Here is a 26452-nt window from a genome sequence, read left to right as displayed (position 1 = left end):
TATTTGTGGTCTCTTATACAATAGAACTGAATACAACATCCTGCCATAAGAGACAATGATTAGAGTGTGTATAAAGCAATGAATGAATGCCAAAATGCCTGTACCATCATCGCTTGTGTGTGGTTCGGTGCAGTTGTCTGCTTCATCAATGGTGCCTGGTTCACTGTGAGGGCTGTCACTGTGTGAATATACAAACACAAGGAGAAAGTGATGTTTAAAAGCACAATAAACACAATAACCGCACATGTGATAATGCCAGCATAGGAAAAACCATGGCAATTACAGTTTTGCAATGTCAGTCCAACAAAAATCAATATTAAAGACTCCATGAAATGGTTTGACAAGCATAGAGGACCAAAAGCCACAAGAGTCAAATTTTGATTTCATGGGAACTTGCCACAAGAGACTGCACTACAGTGATTTTACCAGGGATAAGGGCTGTTCACACAGAACATGTTTTTTCTGTTAAAAACACAAGATGCAGGTCAATGGGGAAAAAACGCAAGCTCTTGAAACATGTTTTTTAAAGTTGAACTTCTTTTAACTTAAGAGCCTCATACTTAGAACGCAACGTCATGGGCAAAATGCTGCAAAAGATGTAAGATGCCAGCGCAAGGGTCAAACATGTTTGTCTAGAGCATGTTTACATAGAAATATAATGGAAAAGTGGAAAAATGTGTTCTGTGTCAACAGTTGTTGTTAGGCATGACGTAAGAATATAGCAGAGTAAAAACGGGTAACAAAGAGTATCAAGTGCTTATTGCTTTTAAAACAGCAAAAGTTTGGAGTTCATAAGGTTTTCTTTTTTTGAAAGAAATTAATATTTTTGCTTAGCTAGGATGCATTAATTCTATTTCGATTTCAAATAAATACTGTTCTTCTGAATCCTGAAAAAAATGTATCATAGTTTCCACAAAAATATTATACAGGTTTTAAAACTGATTATAGTAAGAAATGTTTCTTGAGCACCAAATCAGTATATTAGAATTAATTCTGAAGGATCATGTGACACTGAAGACTGGAGCAATGATGCTGAAAATTCTGCTTTGCCATCACAGGAATAAATTACATTTTAAAATATTTTAAATGGTACTAATATTTCACAATAATATTACAGTTTTTATTGTATTTCCAATCACAAAATGCAGCCTTGGTGAACATAAAAATCTAATTTCAATATTAAAAAATCTTTTCAACCCCAAACTTTTGAACAACACCTTTTAAAGTTTATATTAATCTGGTAATCTTTTAGAACAATAATACAGTATATATCAAACAACCATATGGTATTTCCATCTGATACCAAACACTGTACCATGGTAATGCTGCAGTAATTTTTGTAAGGGTTCAATCAGATTTTATAGCCAAGTAGAAATATTGCTTTTAGCAATAGACTTCCAAAAGTATTCCACTTTATATGACCCGAGCGCTAAACTCCCCATTCATTTGGAGAGCTCAGTTTAAGCCACAATTGGCTCTAATAGAGAAATTATGACATTCCTCAGTAACAACAAAATCCAGCTAAATCTTCAAGCTCACCAGTACTCCTCTCCTCCAGTCATGCATTTCTCATAGACAGGGCCATCAAGCTCTCGCGGGCTGGGGAAGATGACCTCATGGTGGATGATGATGGTCTTAATGACCTCATTAACATGAGCCTGGCAGGCCACAGGGTCCTGACCCTCGGGGATGGGCATCAGAGTGGGTCCAAAACAGATGGCAAGGTTATATGGGTCCATCATGTTCTCATCACTATACTGGGACAGACTAGAAAGATGAAGAGACAGAGAAAGTGAAAAAGCTTTACATGTCCTTACGTTCTTAAAGGTGACGTAATTCTGCAGAAATTACAAACTTCCAAAAACTTTCTCTCTTATCCCTGCTGTCCGTTTCAATACATTCATTCATAACTTTATTCTGGAGAATTCATCTTCATGCACAGTGTATTATCTTTCAACAGAATAGAGCTCATCTCTCATTGGGAACTCTCTCGACTGAAGAAGTTAAGTCCGAATGAGTCACAGCTGCAAGAGCTGCGGGCACCGACAGCAAATGAAAGGGGGAAAGAAGTCAGAGGGAAAACTCATGATGTGAAATCAAATTCTCTGTTTGGTCTGGGGGAGGGTGAGGACAGGAAGCATCAATAAAAAGCCAGGAGAAGAGGACAGGTATAGTACAGTACAGACTGATGGGTTTCTTCTGGCGTAAATATCCGCTAAAGCACTCCTTGACAGACGTGGTCATAAATTAGACAAGAACAGTAGGGGCTGCTGAATAGCTCTTTGTAAATATAATGAATGTCTTTGCTTGTGACTGCTGCTATTCATATAAATGGAGATTTACTAGGAGATTTACAGTCTAAAGACAGAGACGCTGTGAAGGCAGTGAGGTAAAATTAAAGTTTAGCATCCCACTTTTGAGAATGTATGTGCGTGTGTGATTGTGGATCAGCTGGTTGAAAGTATGCCACACAAAACGGTCACTTACTGATTGAGAAAAGCAAACAGGTATCTCATGACAATGATGATGGTGCGAGGAAGGGTGACGATGATCTGCTGGATGTGGTGGGCTCTTTCAGCAGATGATTCAAGCTCTGAAACAAGCAACCGACAAACCAACATTCAAATATAACAACCTACAGCTCCACATTCAAAATTTACAAACTGCTCAAAGCTTTGGGGGTCGCTATGATTTTTTAAAAATGTTTTTAAAAGAAGATTCTCACCGAGGCTGTATTTTTTTTTTTTTTTTTTTTTACAAAAATACAGTAAAAAACAGTATTATTGTAAAATATTATTACAACTTAAAATAACTATTTTCTATTTTAATATATTGTAAAATTTAATTTATTTGTGTGATGGCAAAGCGGAATGTTCAGCAGCCGTTACTGATCCTTCAGAAATAATTTGAATAAGCTGATTTGAAGAAATGTTTCATATTATTATCAATGTGGAAAACAGTTGCAATGCTTAATGTCTTTGTTGAAGCAGTGATCATTTTTTTCAGGAATTTTTGAATTATTTTGAATTATAAATATATTTACTTGTCACTTTTGATCAATTTAATGCATCATTGATTAAAAAAAACATTAATTTCTGCTAAGTTAACTAAATGCTTTGACAGGTTGCAAAGATGAAGTGCCAGCAAGAACACACAACAAATAACAAGAAATCTGTGGAGTAATATCAGATTTAGTCACTCCAGTGACATTTCGACCTATCCTGCAGCTGAATGCAGCACTCACTGATGGTGGAGATCATATCCAGGAAGCGCTCCTTGGGGAACAAGGGGTTTTCCAGCCCTCTGAAATACAGCTTGAGAACACCTGCCACTGAGTTGATGTCCTGATCGCTCTGATCATCAACCAGTGGATCCTCACCTGAAAGAACAATAAATAAATCAAATACAGTATATTAACAATCAAATTTAGACTTTAAATATGTAATAAGTTAATGAATACATGCAATGTATTAAGAGAGGGTCTTTAAAAAAGAGATTTTTCTCATTCTACTTCTAAGTTTCTCTGATGTGAATCAATTGAACATGAACACAAATTTGGGCACTAGCAGACACCTTGATCCACTTAATATTATGATGCTGATGATTAAATTACCCGCGACAAGGTTGCACATTAAAACATAGCTATTTATCGACAAGATCACTCTATAATTTTTATGACTGATATTCTTCTGGTATCATTTGTTTATCTCGAATATCTCTTGTAGATGAAATATGCGGTTGTCCACCATATCTGATGAATTATTCCTTTTTTTAAATTTATTTTCTTGCAATGCTTTTGTCTTTTTTTCTTTTCTACCGTTAAAATCTGATTTAGACCTTTATGTGAGAAGGGGAATATTGTAATTTTTTTGTGATTTTCCTGCTATTGTTCAATATTGAAGTTAAGTTTTATTGCTAGTGTATCTCGTATGTGTTCTTACAATTTATTGAATTACAAAACAGGAGAATATAGCGAACAGCCCACACTCGGCGGTTTCAATGGTGCATTCTGGGAAAGTCTAGGTAGTGAATGTTTCAGTGCAATAGAAAGATTTCAATGATGGTAAAGCCTTAGAAATGACAGAATCTTTGGTTCTGACACCATTTGTGAATCTCAAAACCAGGCACATGATTGTTTGTATCTGCAAACCCAAGCTAAATGTAGAATCAATGTGTTTAAGATTAAAGCTTTTGTAAATTGAAACCTGCTTTCAAATGCAATTTTATGATGTTATTTACACCTCTGCTCAGCAACGACATTCACAGTTTAGAAGGTACAAAAAAAAAAAAAAAAAAGAACTGAAAAATAATTACAGTTCATCTCTAGGGAACTAACCTCTTTCAAATGAATTTTTAATATCATTGACTTCCACCTGAGATCCAGGAACTCGGAATATGCCTTGTTGTTGCAGCCCTGGTACAGGAAAATAAATAGAAACATGAGTTGCAAACTTGTCAAGGCATGATATTGCATTATCTCTAGTTAAAACAAGATGCGCACAGAAGAAATTGCAACATTTCCCTAAGGGATCCTTTATTTGGGCACATATGAGTTTTGTTAAAGAGGTTCCAATCATTTTCTGAGATTTCACTAGATTCTGAGGGAACGCCTGTGATCTTAAAGCAATAATCTCACAGAAAGAGTAGATTAGGTTCCGGTTAGCAATCTTTGAGCCAGCACGGAGAATTGAGAGTTTACAGGATTATTATTTTCTGCCTTGACATCCATAAACATTTATAGTATCTAGCAGAATAATAAATCATCTATCCACAGCATATTTAGCAGCCAAACTGATGTCATTCTCTAAATTCACTGACTTCAGCTTCACCCTGACAGATGGACTTTTATATGGAACTTTTTCGAAAGCATCACGGGATCACTAAAACTTACAACAGATGAGTCCTCCTTATTTAAATTAGCATCTGTGTCTCTCTGTGGTTCTGATTGTCGAGCGCTCACTGAATGATAAGGGGCTGTGCTGTTTTTGGAGAGCACTCTAATGGTTTCCAGTAGCTCCTGAGTCAGCATGTTTATCTGCAATCAATTAGTGACCTTTCCTTGAACCGCTTACCATATAGATTAATGTATCGAATACAGCTCTCCACCACCAGAGGAATGGGTTGACCTGAATCCTGAAAGACAACAATCATTACGAAATGGCACCAGTTTTAAAGCTGTGGCTGAGATTTAAAGGGATAGTTCACCAAAATATGACACTTCTGTCCTCATTTACTCACTCTCATGTCATAAACTGTAAACTTTTTTCTTCCATGGAAAACAAAATATAATATTTTAAAAGACAGTTTTGTACATACAATGCAAGTCAAAGTCAAACAACATTAACTTTCATTGTATGGACAAAAAAAACCCACATTTTTCAAAATATTTTCTTTTGTGCTCTGCAGAAGAAAGTCATACATTGTGAGTAAATTATGACATACAGAAGTGTTATTTTTAGGTGAACTACCCCATTAAAAGGTGCACCTGCACATATTTCCCTCAAGAAAAAAAAATTAAAAATACTATTAAGAAAATTATGTTTAATATCATATACAATCATGATAAACCTAATAAAACATGTTGTATTTTACATGAAGCAGGTCAAATCATTGGGCCTCCATTTTGAGATCACATGACCAACTACAAACTACTTGCTTTATTTCCGTAATTCCATAATTATTGGACATGCTTTCTTGTGGAATATGTAGAATTAAAACATCTTTTTCAAGGCTAATGCTATGACTCGGGTTATCTCATGTAAGTATACATTATTTTAATTCAATATAGTGCTTTTATGTTAGGTGCTGTTGAATCGAATAATCACCATTAATCGCATCTAACATAAAGGTTTGTATACACACACACACACACACACACACACATAGATGCGATTAATCATGATTAACTGATTTGACAGCGCTAACTGTAACTGTGCGTATCATTAAGTGCAAAACTTTTTAAAAATGGAAAAACTGCTTGGTGCACCTTTAAGAAAGTAACAATTTGCTTAAACAATTTTCATCTATTTGCTAAATGCTTCAAAAACAAGTAATGTATCCACAAAACTAAAACTGGTTGTTTTAGTAGAGAATAAAGCAAAGCATTATGCATGTCTGTCCTTGAGAGCATTACACAATAGTAGAAATGATTAAAAGTTCCAAGGCTGCTAGTAGCAACTCATCCTAGGTCACTACAGAAAGCTCGTTAGAATTTCTCTTTGAACTTTTGTGAAAAGAAACAATGACAAGCCATTTGTCTAAGCAAATGTATTACAACCTTATCTGAAAGGTAAAGACTCCATGGCTGGCCCTATTCTACAGTACCTGATTGCGGGTACGAGCATTCCGTCTTCCCCTAGGACACAAAGCAGTGTAGAGCAGAGCAGAGGAGTGAAAGAGGTGAGAAAATCACAGTTAGAGAGGAAGGGACGACAGAATCGCCATGGAGACGACAGTGTCGTCGTGGTGACTGGGTGGAATAGCATTAGGACAGCTGCTGGAATGGCTTGAGATGCAGTAAAGGGAGACGTGTGGAGAACGTGATGCCCTTCGGTTCATTTTTTCCTCTGCTATTTAAATGTCTTTTCAAAATAGTTTAAGTTTAAGGGGTAATCGACCACTTAATTGTGTGAATTAAGCATCAGGGCAGTTGCTTAATAACTAATGGGCCCTGCTGAGTCTCTATTTAGACAGGAGGGCATCAGCTGCCACCCTTATCATCTGCATCATCGCCACCTGGCGAAAGACGGAAATTAACAGAAGCAAATAGAGGGTGTAAGCGCATGAGTCAGTCAGAAAAGATAGCCAGAGGTTTAGCCATCCCTCCAGCCCACCAGAGGGCACTGTTAGCACCAAAGTCAGTGGGTACCTTAATGAAACTCTCCATATTGCCATTAAACAGCTTATGGTTATAGATGGAACGAGGCCTTGGTTTCCGCAATTTCTGTGGTTTCGGGGGAAGGGTTGGGGGTCTGAGGAATGGAGATGGTTAGATGGAACAAAAACACACACAAAATTCCCTTTGAAATCACATATATCAAAGACCTTTAACTCTATATAGCCCAACCCTTTCCAATTTACACAATCCTGCCATTAACTCTTACTTATGTCTTAGCAGAGGAAACAGCCGATAATGAAGGGTTTAAATAAGCAACAGGCATTAATTGTTGTTCTTTAAAAGATCATAATTACATCCTAATGCTTTTGACCTCAAATTAACCGATAACAACTGCAGGGAGTTTTCTATTCCCTATAGCAGCACTGAATCGGGCTCTTATTAAAACATTTAGCTATGGAAACATAATTGCTGTTGTGACAGACTGGTAAATACAATCAAAGTCAAACATGACATGGTTCTGTACTTTGGTTGTAAACCTGAGGGCATAGCGCATGCTGTCGTCTATATTTGTTTACGTGATTAATCATTAACAGAGATGGGGATGTTTTCAGCTGAATTAGAGAATCTTTGCATGATGAAGTATAGACATTGTGTCATAGAGCTTGACCAAATACCTATTAATTTTAATGTTTAGGTCTGAAACGTGAATGCAAATGCTATTACAAGCACAGTTTCATAGGTCGCTGCAACAACATTACGTGCTGGCCAAGCATTCGCAGCTACATTTGCATAATTGTGCAGTGTAGGTTTAATTTTAAAATTTAAGTAAAGGGCATATGATTATCAATGGCAACACTGGTAGATGTCATCCAACTGAGAGGTCAGAACAGGTCTGCATCTGTTTACCAGGAAGGCTCTATTCTCAGCATTCTCCGACTGTCAGAGGACATTCTGGATAACCCAGCATGAGTTGAGCCCCTGCCAGTGACAGCTTGAGGACAAGTCCCCTTCTGACCGCTGAGCAATATCAAAAAAGTTTTGTTTTTCCTCTCTTGCTTTTACCCTAGCCTATTATGTGATTTAGAGGTTGTTTTATCAGCTGAACCTGCAGAAAATGGACTGACAAATAAAGTTTTTATCTCTTTTCAGTATAAAAATGGCATAAAAAGATTTGTGATTGTGATAAAGTAACTTTTTTCATTAAAAACAATAATCATGGATATGGATAATGAATATGAATGAGAAGTATAACAATGACTGAATCTTATTCTTTAATGACCCCATGGACTGACAAGTTTTGAGACCGTATAATTGGACAAAAATAGCTATTGTAGTAAAAGAGTAGGGTACAACAGGGCTAACGGCACACCTTAAGAAAAAAATTTGCTTTTCACTACTAAGTGTATGACTGCAGGAAAAATATATGTTTGTATTGAACATTGATAAAGCAACAGATTTTGTGTGAAAATAAATCATAAAAGTGGTTAATTTTGTTTATAAATCTTATAAATGTATGAGGTAGTGAGGTAGTGACACATGGGGTAAACGGCTCCCCAGCATGGGGTAAAAGGCACGCAGTATTGATAGAAATACTTTAGCTAAAATAATATGTTTTAATAATGTCTAGGTTAATACTTGTTGGAAAGAATCACTAATTAGCAAAGTTTATACTATTTTCTGTTTATTTTGATGAATAAAATAATCATTTTTTGTTCAATAAATATACTTATGTAATACAAATAAATAAACAAATAAATATACTTATGTAATATAAACATATATTTTAAAAATACAGAAACAAAATTACTTTAAAAAGAAAAATTATGAAAGCATTGAAGGAGATCCCATAATATTTAATATAGATTTACAGTAGTAACAATGAATTATATTTTTTTATATGATAAATATAATATTTTTAATAGGGCTGGGCGATATACCGCATGAGATTGTCACGCGCATTTCCCTGATTAACGCTAAATCGCCATCACCTGCTTTCAAATGGAGCAGCATTTAATAGACAGAGCCGGAGTTCACTGACAAGCTACGCAATATCGCGTTCATTATCGCAGATGAATCTCCTTCGATATGAACGCGATATTGCGTCGCTTGTCGGTGATCTACGGCTCTGTCTATTAAATGCCGCTCCATTTGAAAGCAGGTGATGGCGATTTAGCGGTAATCAGGGAACCGGTTTTACTGACGAAATGCGCGTGACAATCGCATGCTATATATCGCCCAGCCCTAATTTTTAAATATGGTTGTTTCATTAAATACGGGTATTATCTCTAAAATGGATACCCAGTTTGATATATGATTTCTGCCATCTCACTCTAACCATGTCATATCAACAATTGGAAAAGTAAGTCAGCTATTCATTATCATGTTAATTATTGTGTCTTTTGCCCCAACAGCAGGGGCGCTTTTTACCCCAAATACCATACTTTTACAAATTCTTCCGTTACTGAAAAACTATTGCTTGAATTACATTGAACAAAACTGAAAATCATTAAGAAGAACCTTGTCTGAAAATAAAAATTTATTTAATCGATTCTCATTTGCTACTTAAATCAACATTTTAAAAAACATCAAATATTAGATAAAACTATCTCAGAATCAACTTTGCGTTGCTGCCCGCGGTCGCATCAAGGATCAGACAAATTTGCACGTGCATTCTGAAAAGTGGATATTTAGGAAAGTGCTGCGGCAAGTTTTTGTGCCATCTAGTGGTTTAGAGGAAAATAAAATCAAAGGCGCCTTTAGCCCCGTTGTACCTTATTTCTTTAATCTTAAAAATAAAGGTTCCAAAAAGGACTTTTTTGCCATTTTGGGTTCCTTTCAGTTAAAAGTTCTTAAAAAGAACCATGTGTTTCTTAGTTTGAAGAATATTTTAATAATCTGAGGAACCTTTTTCCACTATATATGACTATTTGTGCATTGTAAAGGTTCCAAGGATGTTAAAGGTTCTTCATGGAATCACAGATGCCAATTATGCCAAAGTTTCTTAAAAATGGGGATTGCATTATCATCAGAACTCTCTTACCTTGTAGTTCCACATTCAGCCCTTTCTCCTGAAAATCAGAGAGGAAAGAGGGAGGAGTCAGAAATGTCATTATTAGTGTGATCTCATGCACTGGTTTCTAAAACTCGGTCAGAGTGTACTGAGGGCTATCGTGAGAATGGCCAGCACTATTGAAGGCAAGATGAATGGGTGAGCAGCCACACTGCGCTTGAGACAAAAAGGAGCACTGGTCACCGTAGAAACCTCGGAAGGGCCCTGTGGGGTGTCAGACGGTCACAGAAGGGAACTAAAAGAGGCTAAATGAGTGTGTGTGTTTGTATTTGTGTGTATGAGGGTGTGTAAAGAGTGGGTGTGCATCAAGAGATTGATTTCACACTGGTGACACTGAGCGATATCTGTGACAGCCAACTAAGGTCTTTGTCCCAATGTTCAGTGTGCCCAAAAGGGTTCCCTGGTATCAAAACTATACAAATAATGAAAAATATACACCCCCACAAAGGAAGGTCACAAAAATCCCACATAATGCAAGAATGTTAAACTACCAAACTACTTAAAGGATTAGTCCACTTTTAAATAAACTTTTCCTGATAATTTACTCACCCCCATGTCATCCAAGATGTTCATGTCTTTCTTTCTTCAGTCGTAAAGAAATTAAAGTTTTTGATGAAAACATTCCAGGATTTTTCTCCATATAGTAGACTTCAATGGGCACCAAACAGTTGAAGGTCAAAATTAGTTTCACTGCAGCTTCAAATTGTTCTACACGATCCCAGATGAGAAATAAGAGTCTTATCTAGTGAAACCATCGCTCATTTTCTGAAAAAAATTGAATTTTTTTTACCATAAATGCTCATCTTGAACTAGCTCTCTTCTTCTTCTCTATTAGAATTCCGGCAGTGTAGACACTGCTAAGTGTATTACTGCCCTCCACAGGCCAAAGTTTGAACTAATTGTTATATACTAGCAAACTTTGGCCTGTGGAGGGCAGTAATACACTTGTCTACACTGCTGGAATTCTAATAGAGGAGAAGAAGAGAGCTAGTTCAAGATGAGCATTTATGGTTAAAACTTATATAACTTTCTTTTTTTTTTTCAGAAAATGAGCAATGGTTTCACTAGATAAGACCCTTATTTCTCATCTGGGATTGTGTAGAACAATTTGAAGCTGCAGAGAAACTAATTTTGACCTTCAACTGTTTGGTGCCCATTGAAGTCTACTATATGGAAAAAAATCCTGGAATGTTTTCATCAAAAACTTTAATTTCTTTTCCACTGAAGAAAGAAAGACATGGACATCTTGGATGACATGGGGGTGAGTAAATTATCAGGAAAAGTTTATTTAAAAGTGGACTAATCCTTTAAATGTCAGTTTGGGGGGAAAAAATGAAAAAAGACTCAAAATTAACATCTCAAGTGGACACGCCCATAATAATACAGACCAAGTTTTTCCAATTCTGAATCGCCATGTAATGAGGTGGAAACACTAATGTTTCGCCATTGGTACTTTAGTGATGTGAAGTGGCCCCTCAAATCATTTCATTTCACTAAATCTGCACATCAAATGGAGTGGTTCCTGTGTGCCTTTGCTTTGCCCTCTAAAATCATTCCAAAAACTGAAAGGCTTTTGTCCTGCCAGCTGAGGGGTTAAAAAAAGACTCTGAATCCTTTCCAAACACGTTTCTGGATAGCAGTTAGGGAGGATCTAGTTTACCCACAGGACATTCTCAAACAGAGACCGTTTATTCTTCTACATTACTCATTTAAATGATAAGAGTGAGCATTTAAGCCAGGTGGCTGGCACCATGGCAACCCTTGATAACATTAATGGAGAGAATTAGATGTGCCAAGCTAATTGGCTTAATGGATTGAGGATCAATTAGGTGAATAATTTAAAAACATGGGCGGTACCTGCTGCAACCATACTGTATGTGATAAACTCATGTATATGCAGCATACGCACTGACACACACACCTTGGCTAGCCTCGAGTGTCTGGTTTTACTCAGACGAAGAGGTGAAGTGTAATTGAGCACACAGTCTGGTGAGGGGAAGAGGGCAGGACTGGTCAGCTATCATAAACGTGGATAGCTGGACTCAGCTGGGGCGTCCCACAGCGTGCAGTCATTAGATTATGAGTCTCCGCACAGGCAGCTGCCGAAATTCCCCCCCCGGTGCCACTAGCTGATTGATTGGGCGTAAACTGCCCGTAACCGAAGTGACAAGAGGCCTTATGGGAAATGTGGCCATGAAAGCACGTCTCTATAATCATCGGACAACAAAAGGGCTCAGACTTAAAGGAATATTTAAGGTAATTTTCAACTAAATGAAAATACTTATCCTTCTGTTTTTAAAAATAAGCGTGTTTACACTAATACATATACAATGGCTTCTTTATATCCAATGCTTGTTTTAATTAATTCCACTTTTTATTAATAAACTAGGTCTAAATTGATACACTGTGGGATATAGGTGTGGTACATACTGTAAACATGAGGTTGAAAATTACCCACTATTTTTAGTAATACTCCGATGCTTCCTGAAGCAGTGTTTTGAAATCAGTCACCACTAAATAAGTCGTTATTTTGTTTTTTTGCCGCACCAAAAATAATTTCCTCGGTTTATAATATTAATATTGAACAACTGTACTCACATGAACTGATTTAGATGTGTTTTTAGTACCTTTATGGATCTTGACAGAGGAAAGTGACATTACTCCCTATGGAGGCCTCACGGAGCCATCGGATTTGAACTAAAATATCTTAATTTGTGTTCCGAAGATTAATGAAGGTCTTATGGGTGTGGAACGGCACGAGGGTGAGTAATAAATGACAGAATTTTAATTTTTGGGTGAACTAACCCTTTAAAACTCTATATCCAACAATAGACCTCTATTAACCTTTCGGATATTGGGATATCCGTCTGCCACTAGATTTCACTGTGGCATTGTGATAACTTGGTCATACCTTGAAGGCTCACAGTGAAGGCTGGGATCACAGTGAAAATCTGGGATTTTTTTTTTTTTTAAATCAATCATTTTATAATGAGGCACACCTGAAGCCTCGCAGCTGTTAAATGTCTCTTTCCTTGTGAATGCACATTGGTGTCCTCGCAGGTCCAAACGGGGAGCAGAGAGGTATTCCCGCGGCACGACTCCATTGAGTCGCCGTCACGCATTATCGCCATCGGGTTTAAACTTTTTTAACATGAACGGTCATGTTACATGCATTTTTGGTCGTGTAGTGTAGACGGAGATTGTTTCTGAAACGCTGTGGAAACGCCAGTGTAGACGAAGATTTAAATGCTGTTTTAAAATGAAAAGGCACTAGTGTGAACAGGGCCTCAGTTCTACCAGCTTTCAATAAGACAAGTAGATGCAAAATAGAAGAACTTTCAGTAGTGGTCTTAAACTTTTGGATCTCACTTCTGTATGACTTGTCCAATTAGTCGAGAACCATTAATTAGATATAAACTTCTTGAGCTCGCTGTGCTGTTACAACTTTCAATTTTGTATCAAACAGTGACCAAAGTTGCAATTTGGTGCCAGAGGCTTAGCTGGCGCTCAGCATTTCCAGAGAGCAGAGAGAAACTTATTTAATAAACAGACGACTCACCTTCCCCAAGAGTCTGTTTCAGCAGGTCATGCTTGGCCTGCAGCTTAATGATGAGGTTACTGCCGTTCAGGTACTCCTTGAATTTCTGCGACACAGATGAAGGCATCAGTGAGCTAATGATTTTAATAGGATGTGACTAAAACCGGGGAGTGATGTGTGCTGTGGGCAACAAAGAACAGATTTCGCTGTACTTTGCATGCTGCAAATTCAATCTGTTCCAATAGGAGTATTTAATTTCCGTCTCATCGGTGAGGCATGGGCCTTGTCACGAATGTTTTGCAGATTCATGTGTGATGACTGAGTTTGGATAGATAGATAGGAGAGGCTGAGTAGACTTTCATATCAGTGTTTGCAGAGGAAATTCCGTTGAGAACCATGTATTAAAAGATCTACTGATAGTCCAGAGATCTTGGCGACCAGGACTTCATCTTATAAATGGAAGATATCGGGTTTTGCCATCTTCTGTCTGAAATAACTAATACTTAGAAATGCCAATCTAATATAAAAATTGAATTAATTACATATGCCACAATTAACTTAAATCACAATTAATTGCATATATCACTATATGTCATATAAAAATGGCCAACAAATAAAAATGGTACTGGTGGGCCTAGTGCTTATCTGAGGAAATAAGGCCACTCACAGTGAAGTAAAAGACTTCTGTCTCCTGCTGATTGGCTCGTCTCTTAGCAATGTTTAACTTGCTCATGTAACTCTCGGAAGCCACGGATTTAATGGACTCTGTGGATCGGCTATGCTGGAAGGCGTCTGACACATCAAAGTCCTCAACTGTCAGCATGTCTTGTAAGGTCTGCATGGTGGCATCCAGGGTCTTGCGTACCTAATTAAAACATAGCAGGGAGTGAGTAAGGTGAAAAAGAGATGAGTATGAACTTTTAGAATATAAGTTACATAAGAGTTGTAAATTGATCAAAAGTGACAGTAAAAAGTGAATGCTGTTCTTTTCAACTTTCTATTCATCATAGAATCCTGAAAAAAAATGCAAAAACATTAAACTGTTTTCAACAATGACAAGAAATGTTTCTTGAGCACCAAATGATCATATCTGAATGATTTCTCAAGTATCATGTGACACTGAAGACTGGAGTAATGATGCTGAAAAGTCAGCTTTGCTGTCACAGGAATAGATTACATTACAAAATATTAAAATAGAAAATAGTTTCAATTTGTAATAATTTCACAATATTACTGTTTTACAGCAATTTTAAGCAAATAAAGCTTTGGTGAGCATAAGGGATTTCTTTCAAAAACATAAAATCTTACTGACCCCAAACTTTTGAATGGTAGTGCATATTTCTGGACACCTGACAGTGTAAATGTAAATATAAAGGAATTTAGTTAGTCTTGGAAGCATCAGTTAGAGTAAATTTTAAATTATACCTAATTCAGTAATGCTTCACACCATATGCCATAGTTTTCCAGCAAAAGTCTGTTTATAAATTTATAGTAGTCATGGAGTTATACATGGAAGACTGTTTCAGTCTACAAGCAAAAAATAAAAAAGTTTAAAATAAGAAATAAATCAGAAAACATTGTGTCATGAAAACATTTTTTTTTTTTAAATAGAAAGAGGCTTAGTAAGTTTCTATTGAGAAATAAATGTTTAATGAAACCTATTATTATGCTATAAAACATTTTCTGACACATAAAAAATGTTGGTAAAATAGTTATTTATCATGTTGTTGTTATAATGCTGGCAGAGCAAGAAAAACATAAAATAAAATACCTGATCAAGCCATTAGGGGGAAAAAATCTTTACTTGTAGGAACTTTTATGATACTTTAAAATAACATTTTCTGTACCCATTGTAGTTGGAAAAAAATTGCTTATTGTTTGCAATAACTGGTACATGGCACTGTGATATATTCAACCCCACAATATGAGCATAAGAATATTGAAAGTCCCAAAATATGTGTACACTGGTTGAGAAAACAATCACAGGAAGAAAAAAGTGTACAATATGCTTCAACCTTATTTCTGCAATAGCATCTATGTGTCACTATGATACAGTATAAGTCCACAGTGTGTTGGAGCCTATTTAAATGCTTATGCAGGTAAAACTTTTAAAACCTCAAAACTATGCAATGGCCCAGACTATGTGCGGGCTCAAATATCGGAACCAAATTTGATCCCTATTTTGAAGATAAACGACAACAGCCAAACCACAAGTGACCTTTGAGCATGTACAGTAGTATACAGATTGAAAACTTCCTAAACCTCCATACCCTCAAGAGATCCCAATGATTTCTTCAGGACTGGATTCCATTCGACCCAGGGACCAAAGATCACTCCCATCAATGAATGAAATCAAGGATTGTCTGAATGCTGTAGTGACCGGTGTGTAAATTGGCCCCAGGCCCTCACAGATTAATGTGGCACATTTCCCATATGACACAAATTCATCCATTACTAGCTTGTTATAAGACATAAAGTGATAAGGGCAATATGAAGTCATCAATACACACAGACGGGAGCTATTATTAAGTCCATTAGCACCTGCATACACTTAGTTGGTTGGTAATGCGCCTGAGTAGTATTCGTTCTCCCAAGACAAAGAATTACCCTCACTGAAGTCCAAACATGGAGACAACCGTTCCATCCCAAAAGAAACACACCATTAACAGATGAGAATGCTAAAAATACACTCTCAGTTCCCAGGAAAGATGGACTAAATTGCAATGAGTTTGATTGCTAGGCTGAAGTATTCTCTTGAGTGCTTTAAAAACGGCAGAACAAAATGTATGCGAGTAAAGCCGAGGGCTCTTTGAGTGCTAAAGACTTGTGTGAGAGAGGCAGTTGGCTTTCTGCAGAACTGTGACTCACACTAAAGAAGTTTATGAATCTTCCAAGTGAGCAGGTGTAAATAAAACTGAACAGTTTCCAAAGCATTTGGTTGCAACAGCAGTAGTTAAAGTCAACAGGAAGTAGAATTCGCAACCTATTTTACTTCTAAAATGTGATGTCAAGTGCTTGAAGTGGAAGAATTGAAAATTATTAGAAGGCTTGATGACAGCAGCCCAAAAGGAAATTTGTTTCCTTCAAAGACTTTTTATAGTGCTATCAAATCGCTTCTAACTTAAAAGTTTGTGTTTACAACATATATTTGTGTGTGTATACATTATTATATTTATATTATATGTGTGTGGGTCTCTGTGTGTATATATGTGCATATAATATAAATATAATAATATATATACACACATATTATTATGTAATCACAAACTTTTATGTTAGATGTGATTAAAAGCAATTAATCGTGATTAATCCATTTGACAGCACAAATTGTTAATATTCGGTGACGTTTACTTTTGTTCCTTGAATTTTCACAAGGAAACTCAATTCATTTCAACAGGAATCTATTGTGGGCAATAGATTTCCCCATGCAGATTTTGATAATATACCACACTGACTAACAGAAAGCTGTTTGGACTGAAAGTGACTTCTGTGTCATCTCTGCACCATTGACAGTAGACTCTGGACTTTTTTGGCAATGAAATTTCACTAATTTGACCACAGCTTAATGTGAACTGATGAATCACAATGATCTAAGATATCATTTGTAGCTTGTTCTGACACAGAGCCACCCACTTAGACAGGGTCATCTGATTAAATCAGCCAACCAGTTTTTTTTTTTTTTTGTATGTTTGGAGGTGAGCTGAAAGCTGAAATCATTAATAATGTTAAGAACAAAGTGGAATACACAGTTGTGCTCTAAAAACTCTGAAAATCACTCAAGATTCAATGCTTTGAAAAACTCCAAATTAAATTGACTATATCTTTTACTGAAGCATTCAGTGTAACTGCTTGGCGCGGTATCGGTAAGGTTACCGTACCATGACTTTGTTTCCCAGCAGAGTGATAAAGACCTGCACACCCCGACTTTTTGGAAATTGGATAAAGCCAGTCAATCAGATTATAGCTAGCTGTATACCTACCTGAGTCCCGCCTTCGTTACAGCTAGCAATTTTGTAAAACCTTATTGTAGTATGCAATATGCATCACAGTCAGTGAACGGTCTGTGAGCGTGGCATCTGACGCTCAGACTAAATCAGTATTACTGAGAGGTGAATAGCATGATAATGTCTATGATAAAACATTGAATGTATTAACTGCGATGATTCTTACCTCCTCGTTTTCAATCTTGAGTGTGGCCAAGCGGGACTGCAGTTGGTGGTAACGCATCAGAAGTTCGGTCTGCACAGGCTGCTGGGCACTCACCTGGCACACCTGAGATGTACAGAAGTTGATCTCTGTCATACATTTATGTGTTGACATGTCTTAGATCTTCACTAAACATATATTATTTTATTATTCTTAAAGGAACAGTTCAGCGAAAAATGAATATTCTCATCGCTTACTCTCATGATGTTCCAAACTCAATAATGACTTGAATTTTTTATGCAAATTTTGTATATATCTTGCACTATAGGGCACAGGTGATATGGACCACTGTAATGATTGTTTTATGGTATTTTTTTAAATATTTTATCATATTGAAATGAAGTGGCCAGGATAATCTTTAAAGGTGCCCTAGATTTAAAAACTTAATTTATCTTGGCATAGTTAAATAACAAGAGTTCAGTACATGGAAATGACATACAGTGAGTCTCAAACTCCATTGTTTCCTCCTTTTTATATAAATCTCATTTTTTAATAGACCTCAGAAGAACAGGCGAATCTCAACATAACACTGACTGTTTCGTAACAGTCGGGGTATACGCCCCCAATATTTGCATATGCCAGCCCATGATCAATGCATTACACAAGGGCAGAACATCTGGATGTGCACAGCAGAATCAACAGACTAGGTAAGCAAGCAAGGAAAACAGCGAAAAATGGCAGATGGAGTGATAATAACTGACATGATCCATGATAACATGATATTTTTAGTGATATTTGTAAACTGTTTCATTAACATGTTGCTACTGTACTGTTAAATGTGGTTAAAGTTACCATAGTTTCTTACTGTATTCACGGAGACAAGAGCCGTCGCTATTTTCATTTTTAAACACTTGCAGTCTGTATAATTCATAAACACAACTTCATTCTTTATAAATCTCTCCAACAGTGTAGCATTAGCTGTTAGCCACGGAGCATAGCCTCAAATTCATTCAGAATCAAATGTAAACAATATAACAGTATACAATACTCACATAATCCGGCGCAAGCATTCTGTATGCATGACGAACACTTTGTAAAGATCCATTTTGAGGGTTATATTAGCTGTGTAAACTTTGTTTATGCACTGTTTAAGGCAAGCGCGAGGGACCGCAACCCTAAATCGGTGCATAGTTAATTATGCCCCAAAATTGGTAGTTAAAAAAATTTATAAAAAATATATATGGGGTATTTTGAGCAGAAACTTCACAGACACATTCAGGGGACACCTTAGACTTATATTACATCTTGTAAGAAAACGTTCGATGGCACCTTTAATAATTCAAAGTCATACAGTTTGGAACGACATGAGGGTGAGAAAATGATGACAGAATTTTAACTTTTGGGCAAACTGTTCCATTAATATGATTTTTTGGGGTAAGTTGAAGGCTAGATACCTCATCTCCCATGTGCGGCAGAAACTCAAAGCGCATGGGTGGGCAAAAGACCTGATTGTACATGTCCATGATCTTGTGCTTGTCACTGCGAGGGTCCAGGTTGTCTACAGCATTCTCAATGATGTCCAGACCCTCATGGCGAGATGTCTCCAGGTTATACTCAGCAGACAGATACGTCCTTAATGTGCGCGCCAAGCTAGCATGATATCCGAGATCACAGCACTGTGGAAAGAAGAAGAAAAATAAAAGTTGAGAGATAAAATATCTCACAGCGAGCCTGCATGACATTTAGATGATCACCAATCTTTCTTCCTAAGAAGACAGTATAAATGAAACTTTATTTGCCAAAATGTTTCCATGGTGATGCCTATTTTTAGCAGTCTTGAGATTTCACATTTCACTCTGGCAAGAGGAAATGTAAGACAGGTAGCATCTCCTGTATCTCCGTGTATGGTATTGTCATTAAAACGACATGATCTAAATGAGTGAATTTCATCCTGCGGAGAATCGAGATCGTCAGTATCTATAATTAGAAGAACGAGCGCAGTGGGATATCTTAGCTAATTAGTTTAAACATGCAACAAATGTGCAACTAACCTCTTTTAGCAACGTGGAGCAAGTTTAAAATTGCTTGAGGGAAACTTTAAACCTCTGTGAGCCATTGCGATGAAGCAGTTACCACTCTATTGGCCAGAAAATCCATATTTTATGCTGAAAAGGGTTTGAGTGCAAACACTACACAGTCATAGCCTTTGGCATACTCTGTTTAGCATTACAAAGCTACAGGAAAGGAGGTGTACATTTGTAAAAAGCTAGTAATATCCCCAGGTTTAGATCTGTAGACATTATTGGTCTAATAACAGCAATGGTGCTAATTCTCAGTATTTGCAAATAACCATAGATCGTAACCATAAATAGAAGTAAATCCAGACATTTCAAAGGTATTTATTGTGTCTATCAGTAATGCTGAAACTGCTATTTGCTCTGAGGCAAACATATTTCAGTCTAAAGCAGAAAACCACTCATTTTCTACTGTGTATTGGGGTTAGCAAGTTTTGCCATGATGAATCTTTTTGAATAAACCTGTTTACCTTCAGTTCACTGTGAGTCTCTCTGAAAACTATTAAGCATGACAGACCTGCCCTACTTCTGACCCTGCACTCTTAAAAATAAAGGTTTGTCTTTTCTAGAACCATTTTTACTGTATGTGGTTCTAGATTCTCTTTAATAGATGATATGTAAAGCAGCAGTACTATGGGTTGTGGTCATTCAAATTTTTTGGATTGCTTAGCAAACCGTAAATTTCTGGTATAGGGTAACTTGGCAAAGTACAAAGTAACCTGGTATCCTAATTTACCACGACAGGCCACAAGTACCACATGAATTTCTATAAACCCAGTGGTGGGTGTGAGAGTCTCTAAGTTTTGGTTAGGTGGCTTCTACCAATTAGTGGTTTTAAAGGTAAACCTTTGACAACAACCTAACTGAGAAGCCTTTACAGAGTTCTTACAACTTCAACCTGTTAACCGTCTTAGAGATTAACATCTGTTTATAAAAAATTTAAATGTATAGAAAAAGCATACAGGTTTATTGTCCGATTGACAACATTCCCTAACGAAACAGTTACTACAAAGATATGCATAAAGTATGTGACTGCATTAGTTTGCATATATCTTGGCTTAAATGTTATCTATAATAGCTTATGTTTCCTCTCTGCCTTTTTGCTGTTATCAGAAGTACAAGTGCGTGTGTGTTTGTATTTCCTTAAATTGCTTCAGGATATCAGGGCATACTGATGGACAGCAATGTGACACTCTTTGCATCTCTCAGCAAAAATCACAGAGGTTTGGTTTATCTACAGTATGCGTACTAATGCTAACATGACAGAGACAACAGAGACGAGCCAGGAGGGGAAATATTTCAGTATACTTCACATCAACACTCCAGCCTCAGCATATTTTTGATAGGATGATACCATTGCCACTGCCAGCCTGTTGTTGTATATGCAACAATATTTTGTGAATTAAGTACAGAAAATAGGTTTATGTGCAATTAAGCTAGTAATTCCATTTTCTTGTTATAGATCTGAGAAAAAAAAATAATTCTGGTTTGGCAAAATAATAGTTGTAATCTTCCTTTGTGAAGCTGAATGAAGCTGCAAAACAGATTAGAAGGTTACAGTAATGGTGATTAATAATTCAATAAAAACACAAATACCAGAGGGAGTGAGGAATAAAATCAGTACACAAATCCAATTCAATAAAAATGACATTCTAGCAAATGCAAAGCAAACATTTAGAGAAAAGAAATGAGGCAAACCATATTAACAAGCAGACACTTCACCCACAATGCAAAGAGAAACAGATGGAGCAGAGCCCTCATCAGTTCAACTGTTTAAATCCCAGCTGATACACACACAAACAAACAAACGCATGCCTCATTGTGCATACTCACATCAATCATATCCGAAACATCATGGATGTAATATTTTGCCACGACAGCGTTGGTGGCTGCCAGGTTCAATAAATAGTCATTGCGGGCTTTTGTGCATTTCAGTTTGTTCTCGGAATACTTGGCTTGCCTCTGGAAGAAAGAAACAAAATGGAGAAGAAATCAGTTAATATAATAAACAGTGGTTTTTACATAATCAGATTACTTTTTCAAGTAACTAGTAAAGTAATGCATTATTTTTAAAACAAGTAACGCAAGTTACTTTGTTTTCCCATTTATTGACTGACAGCTCTCCTGTCCCCATGTAGAGAAAAATCAGGAGAAATGTGTAGAGGTTTTGTCTGCACTGTCTAAACATGATGGATATTGTAGTTCTAGACTAAATGTTAGCAGGCATTTTCTCATAATTTCAGTTTTGGTGTGAAAAGGCCTTTACATTTGCAAAAAATATAACTATAGCGTAATGTAAAATAACGCATTATTTTCCATAAAAAGTAACTAAGTAATGCAATTATGTTTTTAGAGAGTAACATAATATTGTAACATATTGCTTTTAAAAGTAACTTTCCCCAACACTGGTAGTTTTCAGTAATAGGGGTGATCTGGGCTCGTTGTGACACTAAGTTGTCACAATACTAAGACCACAATGCAACTTTTTTGGGTTAAGTTTACCTTCAAAAAACAGAGGACTCTTCCCTGAATGAGTGGTTTAACCATGTCTTACCATCTTTACCCAGGGGCTATAATAAAAATATAATAAATTTTCCATTTTCTATCATTTTTTTATTTATTTATTTGTAGAATAGGATTTGCAAAAACATTATTGTGTTCGAAATCAACGGACAAAACCACCTTTGACTTTGAAAATTGTAATTTTATATTCATGCACTGTATATGGCAGACACTTTTATCCAAAGTAACTTTTTTCAGTTGTTGCTTTACCTGGTAATCGAATCCATGACTGTTTGCGCTAAATATATAGCCCTTGTGACAAATTTTCATTGAGAAAACTAGCCCCAGTCACCACTACATCGAAATTATTAGTTAATATTATACACACAATAGACCATATCTTTTGGAGTGAACAGATATCATAACTCACAATAAACAACCCTGAACTTTTTTTTAAGTGAAAATGTAGTTTTCACTTAAAACAACAAATAGTTATACAACAAATAGTTATAAAAACAACAAATAGTTATAAAAAAAAAAGTGTACATTCTGAGAGAATTAATAATAATATAAAGTGTATAATATATATATATATATATATATATATATATATATAATAATTCATAGTTTCAGTGAATTGGTGTTATTATTGTTAACTTTAAAATTTAATAAAAATATATAGGCATTTAACAAACAAACAAAACATTAGCAAAAACCATAATAGTATAGCAATTATACTAAAATAACACTGTGGTGCATTGGAAACAGGACATATAGACAGAGTCTCATCTGTGTATGAGCTCCAGCTGGGTCCTGCTGAATTTTTCATCAAAAAGCTTGAGCACTCAAAGCAGACAGCTGCTCTAGTCCCATTAATAACAGCTGACTGCTACATAATTGTATTGACAAAACAAAATCCTTAAATGAAGAACAAACACCAGTGATTAGAACATGTAACTACAAATGCTCAAATACTGATCAAATGAGTTCAGGTTGACGGAGATTAAACAATCACTGTTATGCGAGTATGTTATGAAAGCAAATATGACATGAGCAATATGAGTGCAAACTAAACTTAAGCAGTCATTTACTACTTACAAGGCAACAAAGATCATATATTTCAAACAAGGCCTTTTAATCATTTTAGCAGGGTTTGTATTATGGTAATCTCTTTTAAGTTTAAATACTACCTTTAATAATGGTGGTGTTTTTTGTTCCCAGGATATAAACTGAATAAATTATGCAGTGTGTTTTGTTTTGTCATACTTGTTTTGTAATATTCACATTAATATATATTCACATTATATATATATAAAATTAGGGCTGCACAATTCTAATCATTATCAACTTTCAATTAATCCAATCTACAACTGTATTTTTTCAGTGCAATTCAATATGTATTTCCACATTAGTAATAGTCCATCAAGGCCATTTAGGTTTGCAGGTGTGCTAAGATCACGATAGAGTCTGCTAGCCTGCAGAATCAGGTCAGGCTGCAGAGAGAAACACAGAGCATCCATGGCTACCATGGTTATAAATAGTGTGAGCCTGAGTGGCTTTCATGCCAACATCTCTACGCATTGCAGCCTGAAAGGGGAGGAAGGGAGGGAGAGAGAAAGAACAGCAGAGGGAGAAAGAAACCGGCACAAAGAGCAAAAGTGTGTGAGAGAGAGAGCTAGCTGGATAGCTAAAGGAACAGAATTCATTCACATGAAAAACATCTCATGTGAAAAGCACAATATTATGAATGTTCATTTATAATTTTATTTTTGTGTAGTGTCACAGTCATTATGAGTTAGCTTCCCGTGATTGCATATCACCAGCTATGAATTAGCATGATTTAGATGATTTACAGCTGAAGTCACTGACCTGAAATGTTGAATCTGGTTTGTATGAGTAGTCAGCCATTCAGTCTCCAGGCTGTCTACAGTCTTACTGACCTCATTGTCCATTCTTAGATAAAGCTCAGCCCACATTCATTTTTATAAACCCATCCATCAGGTTCATTCAAAGCTTTGTGCCTACATTGCTTTTAAGAGCCGATGAGAAGGTAACTAGGAAGACGGTGGGATTGCTAGTAAATATATTTTGCAATATTTCAGGAATAGGGCTACATGATTTGGGGAAAAAATCTAATTGGAAATTTTCTAATAAAATTTGAAATTCAGATTTTAAAATGTGATTCTACAGGTGTGCTGTACTTGTAGGGCTTGTATGTGATTTTTTATATATATATATATATATATATATATGTGTGTGTGTGTGTGTGTGTGTGTGTATACATATAATAAGTATTTATTTCTTTATTATATTTACATTTTCATCAGTTCTTTCTTTTCTATGGGAATCGAACCTATAACTTTAGCATTGCTAGCACCATGTTCTGCTGTTTGAGCTACAGGAAAGCTGCTATAATAATAAGAAGAAGAATAATCCACGTTATAAGCTACTCAAATTCAAAGCACTTGCAGAGATGCATTTGTTTGGGACAGCATTTACTTTGATGCAAAGTTCAAGGTTTACTGTCGGAAGGTTTCTGGTTTGATTCTCGCAAAGAGGAGTCACCATTTTGAACTTGAACTCTTAACCAAGAACAAGGGCGCTTAACCCAAGGTTCTTCCAGGGGGACTGTCTAGCTATTAAGTGTACTGAAAGTCACTTTGGATAAAAAAGACTTTAGAAAATCGGCTAAGATGATGTGATATAAAAATCGGCTTTCACTTCCTACCAACGATGGCTCTTTAAGTCAAGGAGCAACAAACTTTATCCTCTATTGTGCACAGAATATATACACCACTTGAAATAAGATAAACATTTCTCTTAAAGGGTCACAATCCTTCTTGAGAGTGTCGGGAGAGAGAATGAATGTGATGCTAGGCTCCAACGGCACGGTGGTTTAATAAAAACAGTGTGGCATTAGGAGTCACTCTGCCAAGCATTATGAGCTTGGCCGTTGGCTCATGAGAGTAATCTCACCTTCTCCTTCATCTTCTCAATCTTCCTGACCGAGCTGCGGCGCTGGGGTCGGTCCTCGTGGCGCAGGAGGTTGACATTAAGGTCTCCAGATTTGCTAAATTGCTTCTCCTCTTGTTTCTCAGCCTCCTTCAGCTTGCTCTCTGCGCTGATGCTCTCTGTGTGGTACATGTGATAAGTCTTCATCACCTGTAGGATGAAATAAAATACTATAAAGATTAGTCTAACAGAATCACACATACTGTACACACACACTAGTGATATCTTGCTGTAAAAATGACAAGTACAGTTTTTATTTCTGATGTGTTTCACATGGTAGCCCCACCCACTCTGAAATCTCATTGGTCCAAAAACCTAATCCACAAATGCAATTTAAAAGAAAAGCAGGCTGAAAATTGAGTCATTATTCACTGATAATCTTCCATTGTACTGCCAAATTTATTCACATTTGCAAATAACTGGGATAGAAGAAAGTAACTAACATCGAAAAAAATATATATTCTTTCCTATGGTAAGACAAAACAACTCAATCCTGACACTGCCTTGAAATGATCTCCAGACTAGATTCATTCCAGGGAAGCTGTGCAGTCGTCAGTTGAGAAGGATCAGATGTATTCCCGTCAGCTCTACAGAGTAAGGCCATCTCATGAATATGCATCGGAGTATGGACTTGGCAGAAATACCACAATCCTGCCTCTTTCCACCACAAGTCCAAGCCTTCCACTCAAGCCCGGGATGACAGAAGCTGAAGGAGGGGGCAATGTAAGGACAATGAGATTCTGAAGGAAGTGAGTATGAAACACAAAGCTGATTCAAACAAAACCGCACATTTTGCTGACTCTAAAAACAGAGCTCCCTGTATGACAGAGGTGTTCACAACAATCCAAACTGTTTTACCTCATGTCTGATTGGTGTGACCCAGTCTGCTATTCAACCCCATTATCCTCTCTCAAACAATAGAACAGAGCAAGTGAAGGGGGGGTTCTCTGCACCATTGCCCTGCTTTATTCCTCTCCTTATAGCTGGCAGATGCATGTCAGACGGTGTTTTCAATAAAATGCTTATAAATCAGCCAGCCTGCAGGCGTCCACAGACTGCTCATCTGCACTGACCCTGACATTAATGTACATACACACTCAGCTATTACACTAACTTTACACACACAGATCATCGGCTCATTCCAGAGGAGGTCATCAAGTGCATCAGCACGATGGCACTATGCATGTTTTTTAGAGCGCTTTCCTCTGTGATTTGAAGATTAAATGTGTCTGTACTACTAGTGGTACAATATGAAATTAAATGGCAAAAAT

At 36.6% G+C, this 26452-nt stretch overlaps 1 protein-coding gene and 1 long non-coding RNA gene across 5 annotated transcripts in view; one reads left to right on the top strand and one right to left on the bottom strand.

Moving 5' to 3' along the window:
- Positions 1-26452, bottom strand: part of srgap3 (SLIT-ROBO Rho GTPase activating protein 3) — a 107794-nt gene that overhangs the window by 14447 nt on the left and 66895 nt on the right. For 2 of the 4 annotated variants that reach the window (XM_067372799.1, XM_067372801.1), the window contains 14 exons: positions 25146-25331; positions 21501-21629; positions 19047-19268; positions 17617-17718; positions 14114-14311; positions 13468-13552; positions 9879-9906; positions 6869-6971; positions 5073-5133; positions 4337-4414; positions 3245-3379; positions 2488-2593; positions 1540-1767; positions 105-178 (listed from right to left, as the gene is read on the bottom strand). In XM_067372799.1, the coding sequence (XP_067228900.1) occupies positions 105-178; positions 1540-1767; positions 2488-2593; positions 3245-3379; positions 4337-4414; positions 5073-5133; positions 6869-6971; positions 9879-9906; positions 13468-13552; positions 14114-14311; positions 17617-17718; positions 19047-19268; positions 21501-21629; positions 25146-25331 (1735 nt within the window). Of the gene's footprint in view, positions 1-104; positions 179-1539; positions 1768-2487; positions 2594-3244; positions 3380-4336; positions 4415-5072; positions 5134-6324; positions 6356-6868; positions 6972-9878; positions 9907-13467; positions 13553-14113; positions 14312-17616; positions 17719-19046; positions 19269-21500; positions 21630-25145; positions 25332-26452 lie in introns of those variants that run through there. The other 2 variants (XM_067372800.1, XR_010893392.1) reach the window with 2 other exon arrangements.
- On the top strand, positions 11766-25870 carry LOC137010642 (uncharacterized). Its single transcript, XR_010893393.1, has 3 exons — positions 11766-12164; positions 12634-12670; positions 25702-25870. It is a non-coding gene; the product is annotated as an uncharacterized lncRNA (long non-coding RNA).

The sequence above is a fragment of the Chanodichthys erythropterus genome, chromosome 21 (genome assembly GCF_024489055.1).
Source record: "Chanodichthys erythropterus isolate Z2021 chromosome 21, ASM2448905v1, whole genome shotgun sequence".
NCBI lineage: Eukaryota > Metazoa > Chordata > Actinopteri > Cypriniformes > Xenocyprididae > Chanodichthys > Chanodichthys erythropterus.
The sequence above is the reverse complement of the archived record's forward strand: the minus strand, read 5'-3'. Positions and strand labels throughout refer to the sequence as shown.